Here is a 14872-nt window from a genome sequence, read left to right as displayed (position 1 = left end):
CACAGCCTTAAAATTAGTAATAATCATACACTACAGATTATGGTCGTATCTGCCACTGTGGTCCAACAAAATGGTGTCAAACATGTTTTTTAAAAAGGGGGCATTCCTAAACAATCCAGTGTTATCTCATGAAACTATACATAGTTAAATTTGAATGATTTGCCTATTATGCAAATAATTGTGAGGTACTGCTGTTTGTGAGTAACAACGCTATTTCAACAACAGGTCTGAATTTATGCATTACACAAAGAGCAGCAGACAACAACAAACAAAGATGGGCACAGTTCTGCTCATTGTGGCCGCACCAGGCATGTGCTTTATGTGTTTTATAAATGTTTATATTCTTTCATTTGTGTACCTTGATATATCCTTGTGACTACAAAATAAAATGTTATGATGCATTTTTATTACTTATAACTATAATTGATGTACAGACTAATGCAGACTGAATACAACTGTTTTACATGGCTGGATAAAAACCTAAAGGGGCCTCGTGTCTAAGGGCCCCATTTCACCTTATCAGCCACTTGCATTGAATATTTTGTGGTGATTTCTATTTCTCCAGTTCAGCTTGGTGGATGTTTTTTGCCGAACTGACTTTTAAAACAAAAACACTGACCTTGGATCTGCCTGAAAAAAAGCAGGAGCCAAACACTCTCATTGTTTCTTAAAAATTCAGTTAGGGATAAATCAATCCAAATGTCTGGGGAGTCTGTGTTTTGCACTGCTGGGCTGCCATTCATACCAATAATGAATTACCTGATTCTTTTCTCCACATTCATGTGCCTTCAGGCCTGTTGGTGGATCTGGGTTTTTATCCACATTTGGAGGAATTTTACTAAGTGGTAGAAGAAGTAATCTGATCCTTTACTTAAAAGACTTTAAGAACAAGTCCTGCATTTAAAATCCTAGGTAAAGGACAGGTTCAAAGGTTTTTAAGTGTGTCACAGATGCATTTTAGGGAGGGACATTTTGATAATGTCCAGCATGAACAGGAGAAATTAGTCAAAAGTCAGTCAGTCAAAAGTCTCCTGTGACTCATATCGGATTTTATGTGACATTATTAGTGATACATCAATGCGTTGAATGTTTCTGTTGTAGCTACTCAAGGTGGAGCTAGTTTTAACTAGTTAGCTAGTTTGGTCCAGTGGTTCCCAGCTGAGGGGTCGGGCCCCTCCAAAGGGTCACGATATATCTCAGGGGTCGTAGGATGATAATGGGAGAGGGTGAGAAAAGAAATTAAGTTCTAATACACAAATGTATAATAATTTACTAGACTTTTCTCTGATCTTTATGTTTTATTTTTATGAAATATTGAATCAGTTACTAAGATGAAACAATAGTTAAGAGGAGAAGTGTCTCTTTGCTGGAAATGATAACAACTCAGAGACATTTGACATTTAGTTTATTATAGAACTAAAAAAAAAAAAGTGTTGTTGTCTCCCTGTAATGTGTTAGAATATCTTCAAATGAGTTGTATAGAAAGGAATTACATGTAAACTTTAAGCAATTTTCCTAAAATTATTTTTGTGACTTTCTGATATAACTATAAAAACTAAAATCTAGCTAAATATCTAATGATTCCAGCTTCTCAAATATGAAGATTTGATGCTTTACTTCATCATTTATTATCATATCAACTTGATCTATGTAGGCTTTAGACTGCTGGTTGATTGAAGCAAGACATCTGAATTTATCTGCATGGGTTGTTGATAATTATAACAAGCATTTTCACCATTTTCTGACATTTTAAACATAAAATACTTAAAGATAAAGGAAGATACTGTTAGAAAAAAGAGATAAGGTGAGATAAAATATACTAAGATTTGACGCAATACCACTCCAGTGAAAAATACGCCTTTAAAAAGATGAAGTTAAATTTTGTGTTTAATCATTAAAATCCATTTCAATGAGAAAAATGTCTTTCTTAATTGAGAATAATATTGCATCCATTGGTACCTTGTGCATGTATTGATGAAAATGTATCATCTGACTGAAACCTTATGCAATTAATTGAACTATTTTTATTTACTTGTTTTTACTGTAAGATAAAATATAATTTGTTAAAACAGGCTAAGCTTTGACTAGAAGTCACTCCAGTGAAAAATACACATTTAAAAAAGATTAACTTAAATCTAGTTTGAAATCAATAAAATCCATTTTCATGAGAAAATGTCTTTCCTTATAGTGTTGTATCCCAAAAATCTGATGTATTATTTTTATGCTGTCATCTTATTAGGGATGCAAACTTTAAGCAATTTTCCTAAAATGATTTAGGTGACTTTTATAATGTTACTGTAATCTCATCCAAGTAAAAATGCCAAATATCCAGTGGTTTCAGCTCCTCAAATATGAAGATTTGATGCTTTTCTTTGTCATATATGGTCATAAACTTATTATTATTATTTGCTTGAGTTGCTGAAATTACAACAGGCATTTTTCACAATTATCTGACATTTTACCCATAAAATGATTTAGGACAAGAAGGTAAGTTACTAAGATAATAGGTTAGTTAGAATAGATTTGACTAGAGGCCACACCAGCGAAAAACACACATTTAAAAAAGACTTATTTAAATGTTGTGTGGAATCATTAATATCAGTTTTGATGAGAAAATGTCTGTTTATAATGTCCTTGTAATGTTGCATCACAAAAATGTGTTGTTGTTTCCCTGCACTGTGTCAGAATACCTTTAAATTAGTCACACACACAATGATTATATGAATTATTCTTCTGCTGTCACTTCATTTATGAAGGATGCAAACTTAAAGCAATTTTTCTAAAAATATTTATATGACTTTTTAAATTTTACAGTCAAACAAAAATGCTGAATATGTGCTGGTTCCAGCTCCTTGAATATAAATACCTGATGCTTTTCTTTGTCATACATGTTGATAAACTTATTAATTAGCCAGCATCAGTCCTGACCCGGAAGTGTGCGCTGTGAAGCGGGCGGTGCCGTTTTTCTACATCCGGTGTGTTCGAACCTTTCACGAGCAGCGAAGAATGGAGAGAGCCGCTAACGACACTCCGCTGTTAGCGTGAAACATCAGTCACAAACAAGTCACACTGAAAACCTTTCTATCAAGCTCCGGGTTACTCGTGTACATCTTGTCGTGGCAGACACACACGCCGTGTCCTGATCGTGTGGATTTATCACAGCGAAGGTGAGCCTGTTGTGTTTGTGTGCGATGAGCTAGCAGAGCATTATTTGATAGTAAGCTTTTTGGTTGTTAGCTAATATTTTCGTTGCTAACTGAGCTAATTTCCTTGTTGCGCTCGGTCCAGCTGTCACCTAGCCATCAGTAGGTGTTAGCTAAGGCGTTAACACCAAGCACTGAGCCTGGTTGTTGTATTTGGTGCCTCTTAACCAAGCAAATATTACGATGAATATGGAAATGTGTGCGTGGTTATTTTTGGGAGAGTATATTTTAAACCAAAGCAGCCACTGTGGCTTAGCAGTGTTTGGCTAACGTTAGCTTTGTGGCTGGTTAGTCAGGTTTTCTGTTGGCAAGCGTGAAAGCTAACTCTGCTAACGGTGAGTTAATCGATGTGACCATCAGTGATGTTAAACTGCCAAAGGCTCGCTTTGTTCGCGAAACGTTGGCGTCCAACTGCCAACTCGCTTCCTTGTTTTGATTCAGGTGGAGGGCCCGCTTTTACAAAGGATCGATCATCTTTATATTAGCCTCAGCTGCCTGTACAAAACACTTCCTCACACACACAGTGTTATCACTGCCTCTCAGTGCAAGGTAGCGGATGCAAAGACAGGATGGCACAGAAATAAAATGTATTTAATAACCAAGGCCCCTCCTCAGCCTGGTCACCGTGGGCACAATTATATTGAATCTAACTGGTGCAGGTTATGTTGATTTTAGCAGGTGCAGATGTCAGGTTAAATTGTACCTCCTAATGTGCACATTTTCTTTGCTAGTAGCCAACTAAATGTACTTTTTCATTGCTGAACTGCATAGATTGCTTATTACTGAATCATCCTGTTACCCTTTCTCTAGTATAATAACTGGTTGGAGTCATTTTTCACTAAACAACACAGTGATTTTAAGAGAGCAGTGCAAACCACTTCTTATTGAGATATATGTTACCAGCTGGACTTCTGCCCAAACTACGGCTATGTGGATCCACAATATATTGTCGTTGGCATCCTTTAATAGAGTTCCCGTGAAGGCTGGTGTAAAATATTGTCTGTGTTGCATTTACTCAAAACGTCACTATGAAGTGGAGCCTGACTATGTGCAACAAACTCACTGTGTGCAGGCCTCAAACTGGGAAAATCCCCAGTTGTTTTTATTGCAGATTTTGCAGGTAATTATTTACCTGAGAAACGTGGTCAGTGGCTCATCCTTCAGCATACGTGCAGTTAATTACTACACAATGTGGACTTCCTCATTAAATGTTAAGTAAACAATACGTTGACTTGACAAAATGAGTATATTTCTGCTTATCATGCAATATGTGCAAGATTTGCAGATCACACTCGAGATGGAAAAATGAGATCATTATCATAGATGTGGGTGCAGAGTCATGAATGTATACATGTGTGAAGGGAAACTATATCCCTACCTATTATTTTATGTATCTGTTTATTGGTATCTGGCATTTTGGATCTAGAAAAAGTGCTTTACAAATAAAAATGACTATTATTATAGCAGATAATCTAAATTCCCACCAGTTATAGTTCATAAGAGCTGGCGGTAAGGAGAGAGAGGCAGCTGTTAGCTGGCACTGCCACAGTAGGAGTCCGCACTATTGGCAGGCCCCCCTCTCAGGCTGATCTTTCCACTGAAGGTTAATCACTCCACTCAGAGCCTTTATGTTTCTGTAAAAATGAAAAGATGTCAACAGATTAGTCATTTTTAATAGATGCTAATCAGCTCCAAGTGCCACTGTTTCTTGAGATATTTTGGCAAATGTGTGGACTGTAATCAAGGCTTTTTGAAGTCTAATATATATTTTCAATGCCACCTTGGCGTGTTGCTGAAAGAACATATACCAGTGAATGACTCTGGATTTAAAAACTAGCTATTAACCAATTACGCAGACATTCCTGAAGTCTTAAAATGTTTAGTTTTTGATTAACGGCGTTATCAGAGAGAAACCTTTTGCCACTTTTTGTCAGTCAGCCTTGCTGCTTTGGCTCTGTGCCAGTGACTAGACTGTAAACATTTGTGTTGATGTGTGTGTTTTGATACTTTCTCCACATTTCACTGGGTATTATAACAGCATTGTGAAAATAATACTGCCATAATACGGTGTTTATATATTATATATTTCTACTAACACCAAATTCCTGCATCATCAGTTCCAGTGAGACTAGAATATAGAAACAGTCTGGTGCATGCTTCCAGCTGAAACAATATTAGTGTATAGGTGATGTGACACAAATGTTAGATCTGTAAGCTGTAGTCACAACAACTCAGAATTGAGAGCATTGTCCGTAATATGACACGTTTCTTGGTCATGCAGAATGAGCTTAAGTCAAAGGCGTGAACAGAATGACATCAGTCAAGTTATGACTGTAATTTTTCAGGAAGCAAATGAGCGTCAATCTAATGTTTTAATTATAAGAATGTAAAATTTTATCTACTTTTTGCATTTAATGTTAAATAGGGAAATTAATCAGTGCACATAATGATGGTACTACTCCTTGAGCGCTCATACAGGCCAAGCCAGAGTCAAATGAAACGCCTTTATGCAAATGAGCACTATATCAAACATCAGGCTGCGCTATCATAAATCTATACCGCCATCAAACACTCAGCCACATTTACTTATCTACTCTACTCCAGCACAAACCCAGCTACAGTTTCCACTTTGAAACTATGACATTCAAAATACACAACTCAGCATTTCTCCAACGTTGCGTCAGCCTACATTTTGCACTTTCCCTCACCTGGAGAAACAGGGATGGGGAATCAAGTGTCAGATCTCACCGAAGGTTGTTTCTGTCCAATCTCAAAACGCCTTGGCCAATATTTTGGGACAGGCCAAGGCTTGCTCTTCGTGCACAGGTCATTTAAAAAAAAATCAACTAAAAAAAGGTAATGTCAAGCTGAATTGTGGTCAGGCGATAATTGATGGGTTCCAAGATTGCATTTCTACCAACGCGTTCTTCCTCTTTTGCTCCCCACACTGACTGTTTACTAGCCACTCAAACGTGATTGGTCAATACTGGTGGGACTACAAACAGACCACTAATGTAAACCAGAACGCCTCTGATACCAAAATCTTGTTCCGCTGCCTTCGGATTCAGCATACATGGGCAGATATCTGTTAATAGAGATACTCATGCACCTCTGACAATATCACTTCCTTTTATTAGTGACTGCATGTTGTCTACATCAAGGCATTTTAATATGAGAACCTGACCTTAAGAGGACAGTGTTTTTTCAATGTATGAACACATTTTACCAAACTGGAAGAAGGCAAAATGCTTTATTTACAGAACAAATTTTAAGCAGGCCTGGAAGTAATCAGTATATACTTATATATTTGTTTGCAGTGCATGATATTTTTGATTGCTGACAGAATAACAAATCAGAAAGAAAGGGGTTAATGAGATAAATCTGCAGTGGGATAAATCCCTTCGTGTCTCCTCCTTCTGAGAAACCAAATTACTCTTATAGGATGCCAAAAGGTGTGTATCCTCAAACATATCCTCATTTATCAGGAGACATGGCGCCTCCGCAGGGATAAAGGCTGGGGATTCCCCACATCACATCAAAACTGAATAAGCCATTTGTGGAAACCACAGACCGTTTTTTTTAGCAGTCCAGCGGATTGCTTGAATTTGTTCTCCGCTTTATTAATTAGGTGGTCTACTGATGTGAATTTACACAGGATGCAGAGCTCCTTTGTAATATATTAAATTGCAGTTTTTTGCAGTTGCGCTATGATATTTATTTTGTAAATCCCTTAAACACACATGAGGTGAACAAAATTACAGGGGCACCTTATTATACTATAATATTGCCATTGAGTATCTGCTTAAATTGCTGCAGAGTTGCACCGTTTCATCTTAAATTCAACATTTATAATGGCATTACATTTTGCTGCTGGAGATGTTACACTGTCCGTCTCCCCTTCCCCCACATAAGCTAAATGAAACAAGATTTTTTTTGTGACTCTTGTAATCTAAAGAAGAAAACAGGGGTTGCAAGACCTTTATGATTTGCTTTAGTCAAGTTTTTTTCAATAGATTAATATATATTTAACAATGAGCACGTCACAACACATTACATGTAGCTGATGTATCAACAACCAAAGAAAATGATACACACTAGGTAAATAATACTTAGGGGATCGTTTACAGCACATAGTGTGATACGCCTTTGTAATTAAAGGTTGCAGATGTTCTGCTGGAACCCTTCATGAAGCGTAGTTTTGCTGCCTTGTTTGAATTGAGTCCTTGCACCAGTTTAATGTTCATTTTTCCATCCTAATCCTCCAGTTAGGCATGTCTGAACATGTCTGAAATACAATGTGGCTGTGGAGTTGCATTGCAGATGCATAAAACAGGCAAAGAAACTGTACATACAGAATCAGTTTTGGGATATTGTTATAATGTGATAATCCCATACTCTGAATTTAGCATGAAAACACCTTTGAAATAAAACTTGCTTATAATTTGCTCCAAACAAACTGGTCTTAAACTCAAGAATTGTGTGTTGCATTATCATCTTAAACAATGCACTTAAAATAAAACAAAATAAACAAAATAAATGTGGAAATGAACAGAATTTTGAAACATTTGCTCGGCTTTAATTAACACCCAGAAGCACATGAGTGGACGTGACAAATGACCAGCAGTGTGACAGCTCAGTGTCTCCTGACCAGTTATCAATCATGCCTCTCTTCCTGAAAACAAATGCCCACACTCCATTATAGTCACACGTTACAGTCTTATTGAATCACCAGTGTTGCCTTATTTTTGTAGTAACAACTTTGAATAAACTGGGAGTTCAAAGCTGTGTTCAGCCGTATCACAAGGTCAGGTATAATTCAGTATTTTAGCAGTGATATGCAATGTGGCGTTGCAGTCTGGGCTCTTTGGTAACAACAGCGTCTGGGGAATAATCAGTGAGTGTGTGTTTATTATTCTGCATCCACCACGGAGTTTGTGTGTGTGTGTGAAGATGGTCTTTGATCAGGAGATACACCTAGCCGAGCTAATCTAAACACTGGTGCGCACCGGATCAGAGTGGCCTACAAATGATTATTTGCACAATGGAAACGGTTACACAGCTCACTATTTGTCGTTGCCGCAAAACTGTTTTATAGCCGTGTTGTTCTGTTCCTGGTTTTATGTAATAGCAACAGTGCACAGTTGCCCTTGAGAGCAAACTAGCTGTCTTTGATGCTGAGATCTGTGCAGGCACTGCAGGCAATACTGAGCATGAGTCATCCGGAAGCCCACACACAAATACTTTTCAGCAGCAGCCTTTTCCATGCTCAGGAATTACAGCATTGTCATGAAAATATTAGTAGCTGTTGTTTTTATTGAAAGGATAAAAAGTCGTTTTAAATGGGAAATGGTTCTTTTTAAATATATTTTTTTGGGTGAAGTAATGAGTGGTGATCTTCTGATTTACAGGCAACATTTTGTCTGCAGCTTGCTTCAGTGCACTAACTTGCTGAAGATGAATAACAGAATAGGAAGTCCCCATTCCCAAAGAGGCCTGGAGCTGATAAACATCATATGCTTTATTTCTTAATGACTGCTGAATCATACACCGAACCGCCTTATGTTTTACAGTCACATAATTTAATATCCGCATTGCCTGTGGTAGAAGGTTGATCCCAAAATTATTTTTCTGAGCACTTGATGAAATCCGACCAGTGTCCATCAAGTTAAGCTACGGTGTCCTTGCGAGCAGACATAGCTTTATATAATTGTTTACATAATATTCCCCGCTGACATTGTCTGCCAGGCTATAGCTGTGGGTGGTGGAGAGTCTTAGATGCCTTCATGATCACAGACTATGACTTCAGGTTTGTGTTGAACGCTCCAAGTGTTTACTGGTGTTTTCTGTGACCACTGTGACTTGATGACTATTGCTTTAGCTCAGCAGCGCTGTTACAGTAAGCCAGCCCTGTCCTCGTTTAGCACCGTCTGCTTGTAAACAGTGAGTGTTCACATGATTCATGACCTTCAAAAATGAGCTAAACTCGCAATGTTACGGTGGAGTTAAATTTAGAAAATAGTTGTAGCTGCTGGAATGGCATTGAAACGCTGTAGAGATTATTGCTGACTGTTTTTGTGGTCCTCTTTATTCATCGTGGCAGCCTTTTGTAGGAGTTAAGAAGAGCAAATGGAGCTTTTTCTCAGTTATTAAAATTAAATGTCTAGCCGATGTAGCCGTCCCCCCATGCCTCACTGTCTGAGCAGTCAGTACATGACTTGCCCCCTGACTGAACTCTGCTGAGATGTGCAGATTTTTTCCCAGATTTTGCTGCACCTGTTTTCCCATGTAATATTAAGTGTAGTGAAAATATTAATGACAAAATGTCGTACGCCTGCCAGTGCCCTCAACCAAGGCTGTGGATCATTATTGAACGTTTTAAGCCTTATTCAGTTCCACTTTGTGTTTTATTTTACTTTATTGTGTTGTGTGTTTTCACTTCTTGAAGCAAAGAGGCATGTTGTTCAAGACTTAGAATAGCCAAAATGTCCTCAGTGTGAAACTACTTAAAATTGACATTTGCAGTGACAGGGTTTTCAATGTGCTGGCTTGTGGAATTGTAATTTAAATGTTATTTTGAGTGTCACCATTTTGTGGTTTGTGTTTTTATACTTGGAAGAGCTCTTATGATATTTGTACGTTTCAGCTTTCTGCTAAAGAAAAAGATCAGCCTGCATCTTGTAATTTGGTTCTTAAGCCCAATTTTTTGTAGGATGTTGTCACAACTTCTTAGGCTGCATCCTCACGACTACAATTTCGTTTTTAAAGGTATAACTATTGCTGTGTTTACACCTAGTTTTCACAGTACTCCACCGTTTTGGATCCCTTAAAGCAGAGACTTTTGAAGACACTGCTGATCCAGTTTTAGTTTGAAAACTCCAAGGTTGTGTTTTAGTCTAGATGGACATAAACAGAGACTTTTAAAAATGTCATCCATGTTCGCTTCCCGATTGGGTCTTATCAGCCACAGTGTGTCAAGCCACAACATTACAGCCAGGTCAACATACCTTTTGTGATTTTATCCTTTTTGTGTGGGTACTTCTTTCCCAGTGCCATGGTTTCCTTTGGAGATGGGTAATGCTCCCGTCCAGGGCTGCTCTCATATGTCGCTATTTGCTTTGTAACGACTCCCAGTCTGTTTGATGTCACTTTGACCACCTTATACTCATGTGTTACTCTGAGTAGCATTTCCACCTTGTCGTCGGTCCAAGCAAAGAAATCTCTGGTCTTATTTTTCGCCATCTTCATAGTATTTTCTGTCACTAAGCAACCAACTATCGTATCTATTTTTTCACACCTTCCAGAAATTGCACTGGGGTATACGGTATATAACGGTATTAGTGTCCCCCACCCTACCCCTGCAACTGCAGAGTTTACTAGGTTTCGCGAGCCAAGCTCTCAGCTTTTTCAGTCATATAAATCAACATTATAAAAATTCACAAAATGAGATGACAGTTGAAATTCTTAGACTTATTTTCCTTATTAAACAGATAGATACAACCATACACCTTCTAAGTTCAAATTTCTTTCTTTTACCAAACTTAGACTAATGTTATGAAATTGCCCCATTAAGTCATTATAAAACACACTTAGAAACACAATAAAACTCAGCAAAACCATCTCGGTTAGTCTTATAAGTCATCTAGTTAGTTAGTTCATTGCTCCAACAATCACCTCTGCTGGTTTGGTCAAAATAAACCCTGAATTCATCGAATTAGATGTGAAAACATACTGTTCCTGGCCAGCTGTGTACAGTCATGTAACTTTATCCCCACCCCCCCACCACTTGAAATGGCAGTGTCAGTCTGCTCAGCTGCCTTTTTCACCAGTAGAAACCTCAGACATTCTGGCAGTGCAGAATGTGCACTACAAACAGTGAGTTTACAGAGTGGTAGAATTTTGATGGTATTACAAATCATACCGTTGAGATTTTCAAATACCCTGGTATCCCATACTACTAGGGTACATGAATGGTCCTATGATATGTGTTTTCATTCTTGTAGATTAATCCTGAAATGCTGCTAAAACACTGTGAACTGAGATTTTGTTCTAAAATGACCATGTAGTAGTGTGGATATAGCCTCAGCCTACATATTCCATGCACTGCTCTCTGTGGAAACTTAATGTCTTTTGTCTTTGTCATGTGTTTTTTACAGGTCTACCACCTCCTTCCTGTGACAAATGTTGAGGCCAGAGATCAGCCTGTTCAACAACTGTTAGAGGTGACAGGGCGAGGACGGGGAGGAGTGCCGGTTTGCTGTGCCAGGTTGTGTCTCATGAGAGTGACTGTGCCATCCAGGCACTGCCAGTGACTAGGGCTGTGGCTGTGGTGGGCCCGGCCCAGGAGGCCTCTTCGTACATCACTCCAGGCTCCTGCTGACCTGTGCTGCTCACACCATGGATCAACAGAGAGATAAATATGGCGAGCGGCCCGCCAGGAGCACTAAAGTTTCCCAGGGAAGCCGCAGCGGACACTCGTCCCGACCATCTGGCTCCTCCAGCTCATCTGGGGTCCTCATGGTGGGGCCGAACTTTCGAGTGGGCAAGAAGATCGGCTGTGGAAACTTTGGTGAATTAAAACTCGGTAGGTTAAGTCTAAACCTTTTTTTTAATGGAACAGCTGACAGAGTGAAAGTTTAGTTTATAGCATTTGGTTCTGCATGTAAATACACACAGTTGCAGTTTATTAGGTACAAGTAAGCAAAACTAAACTGTCTGAGAGGTGTTATTTAGGTCTGTCTCGATAATTACGTTATTGTTTTACTGTTTGATGTATGAAAATGAGCTCGATCATTTTGTTAACCTTGATATTGCCTGTTGGTTTATACGTGTTTGTTTACATAAGAACATCACCAATATTTGAGCCAACATGATGCCAGAATAAACAGAATGGTTTTCCCGTCTATTGCTTGGCTGCAGCAATCATCCCTTTGTTTTTTTTTTTCTATCCTTCTCCGCCCTACTCACGTGAGTCTGAGGAAAAATAAAACAACACTTAAAAGACGACAACCTCGTAGCTTACCAGTAGCCTGCAGCTGCACTTTTGAACTGGAAGATGCACAGTCCTGATAGTTGTCAGCTACTTCATCCTCCACTTAAGTGGCAACGTCCAGGGCTGAAAAATGAAGCCAACATGAAAGTGCCAAAGAACATTCAAAGAACTGCAGTTCTTTGAGTGGCCACTTGAGGCTGACTCCAGAAGCCAGTCAATTCCCACAGACCCCCATGTTAAAATGCCAAACTGTACAGCAGAAATAAACATGTTTAAAGCCTGGTACAAAAACAGTTTTGGTCTCTGTAGCTAATTACCCTTTTCATGACCACTCTACGGGGGATGAATTTTCATATAACTAACCCCTTTATATTTTGTTGAGGCTTAAAGTTGTGCATAATCAAGGGTGGGCCACTTCGAGTGACAGGCTGACTGCCGATAGTATCCTTGGCTTTTCAGTCCGCACCCCTCGCTACTCCACAGCGCCAGCCTCTTGTTCCAATATGGTCACTTCTGGCTCCAAAAATTTAAGATAGCAACAGCCGAAATGCAGAATTTGAGGCTTCAAAATGGCAGTCCACAAACCAGTGGGTGACATCACGGTAGCTACGTGCATTATTTTTTACAGTTTGCGCCTGCACAGCGTAAATCCACCAGCAGACTGCTCCCTGGGAGCTGACTGCAGCACGCTGGCTGAATTACGGTGTTAACTGCACTGTTGTGGAGCTTCGCTAAGCTCATGTGTTAGGCATCACTTGTTGTTGTTGTTGTTGTTGGATAAATTTTGTATTAAGTCTCAAACTAAGTCATTTTGGGCTGATCCTGTAAAGGTGCCATACTTTGATAGACTTTATTGTATGTATCTTGAATGTGTTAACTACAAAAAGAAATAATTATTTTTTTCATATCCCAATTCCAATGTCTGAATATGCTCAAGAATTGTAAGTTCATTGCTCTTTGTAAGAATGTATTTGCATTATTTTGCTGTCATATTATCATGATGTCAGTGGCATTAAATGGTCTGAATATGACAATATTGATTCAACGTTATGGTCATTTTGAAGGCTGTCGTTTGTGGTACGGTTGAATTATATTGCATTATGCTGAAGTATTTCTAATATTTTCTCCACCCCATATATATGAATAAAACATCTCTTTGTATGATGCAATACAACTTTACAGCAGCCTTCAAAATGACCTTGAACTAAACCAAAACCTCTCAAAACGGTTAAATAAAAACTGAACATTATAACTGAATGAAGGTACTTCACTGCAGGACTGTTACATTAGACTGCATTATCTTTGGTTAGGCAACTGAGCGTATAATCAGAGGCAAGCTGGGAAAAAAGGAAACACGATTGAATCATTTTCTGTTGCAAAGTTTCCAGGAAATTTGAATGAAAAAATCTTCAGACAATCAGACAAAGTCCCTTACAGAGTTGCTCGTTCCCTGGTGAACCTTTTTTGAAGTCGCAAGTGGTGTACTTTATTTTTAAAGGCCATCTTTCCTGTCTTGTTTCAGGTAAAAATCTCTACACCAACGAGTATGTAGCTATTAAACTGGTAAGTGCACTCTTTCTTTCTCTGCTTGATATCCTCATCTTTGTAAATATAAGAATCTATTTCAAACCGGTATGTACAGTTGCACAGATACATAATGAATCACTGTATTTTAGTGATGCATCTAAAAGGTTACGAAAATTATATGATGTCAGTGCTGTGTTCAGACAGGGAAGCTGTTATTAAGCTTCGATTAGACACAAATTGCATGTCTGTCAAAATTGCATTTGCACTTGATTTCCAGAAATATGACTCGGAGGTTGTGCTCGGGCGGCACGGGGGGGGGAGGGGGGGGGGTGTTGTTGTGCTGGACTGTTCTGGTCTTAGAGAGAGATGTGAATGAGGTATAGATGCTTGGCAAAGTGCGTCTTTCCAGTGGCTGCTGGACTGGAAACCCTGACTCCTGACTCATGCTTTTATTATTGCTCACGAGAGAGTAGTAAATACAGTAGCTATGATAGTATTAAGGTTACCGAACCAAATCGTTCTCAGCTGCTCACACTGCTGTATGGTGATGTGAAACTGATGGAACTGAGAAATGATTCAGTAAAATGAGTTTTGAGTCTTAAAACATCAGTGAACTCTGAAGAAATTATAGACTTTGGGGACACCATTAGGCACCTTGTATCTTTAGTGCATACGCAGGTCACTTTTATCAGGAAATAATTTTCCAGGTGACTTCATATTGTGCCTTTCACTCGATTATTAAACAGCTTTTAGTGTTTTAATTTTATGTTAACCACCCTTAATGGTAGGAATGTAAGAAAATGTTTATACACTTGACTAAAGTAATATTTTTTGTGATAATGAATTGATTCTCAAACATTATCGGTTTTTACTTTGTTTCCCTAAAGAATCCTGCAAGCGCTTTAATTATTTTGATGATACAGGCAAATGTTCATTCTTTCTCCCAGATTGCACAAAAAGCAGTGTTATGATGTTGGATGTTTTAGGGAGTGTAATAAATATTATAAATTACATATTGCACTGTTCTGATTGCATAAAAAAAGTAAACTTATTTTTTGCATATGGTGGAGTGTTCTTTATACTGTGACATTTTTCCTAAATTAGATTTAAATTGCAACCTGAGTATCATGATCGCAACCTTACGAAACGTGAT

General features: G+C 38.5%; 1 protein-coding gene across 4 annotated transcripts in view; it reads left to right on the top strand.

Annotated features, from left to right (window-relative positions):
- The first annotated feature begins 2974 nt into the window (after positions 1-2974).
- csnk1g1 (casein kinase 1, gamma 1) overlaps positions 2975-14872 on the top strand; it is a 50354-nt gene continuing 38456 nt past the window's right edge. For 2 of the 4 annotated variants that reach the window (XM_033623398.2, XM_033623406.2), the window contains exons 1-3: positions 2975-3167; positions 11357-11784; positions 13715-13755. In XM_033623398.2, coding sequence (XP_033479289.1) covers positions 11598-11784; positions 13715-13755 — 228 coding nt within the window. In that variant the 5' untranslated portion in view covers positions 2975-3167; positions 11357-11597. The remainder of the gene's footprint in view (positions 3168-11356; positions 11785-13714; positions 13756-14872) is intronic. The other 2 variants (XM_033623425.2, XM_033623416.2) reach the window with 1 other exon arrangement.

The sequence above is a fragment of the Epinephelus lanceolatus genome, chromosome 2 (genome assembly GCF_041903045.1).
Source record: "Epinephelus lanceolatus isolate andai-2023 chromosome 2, ASM4190304v1, whole genome shotgun sequence".
NCBI lineage: Eukaryota > Metazoa > Chordata > Actinopteri > Perciformes > Serranidae > Epinephelus > Epinephelus lanceolatus.
Note: the sequence above shows the minus strand (reverse complement) of the source record. Positions and strands in the feature narration are given on the sequence as shown.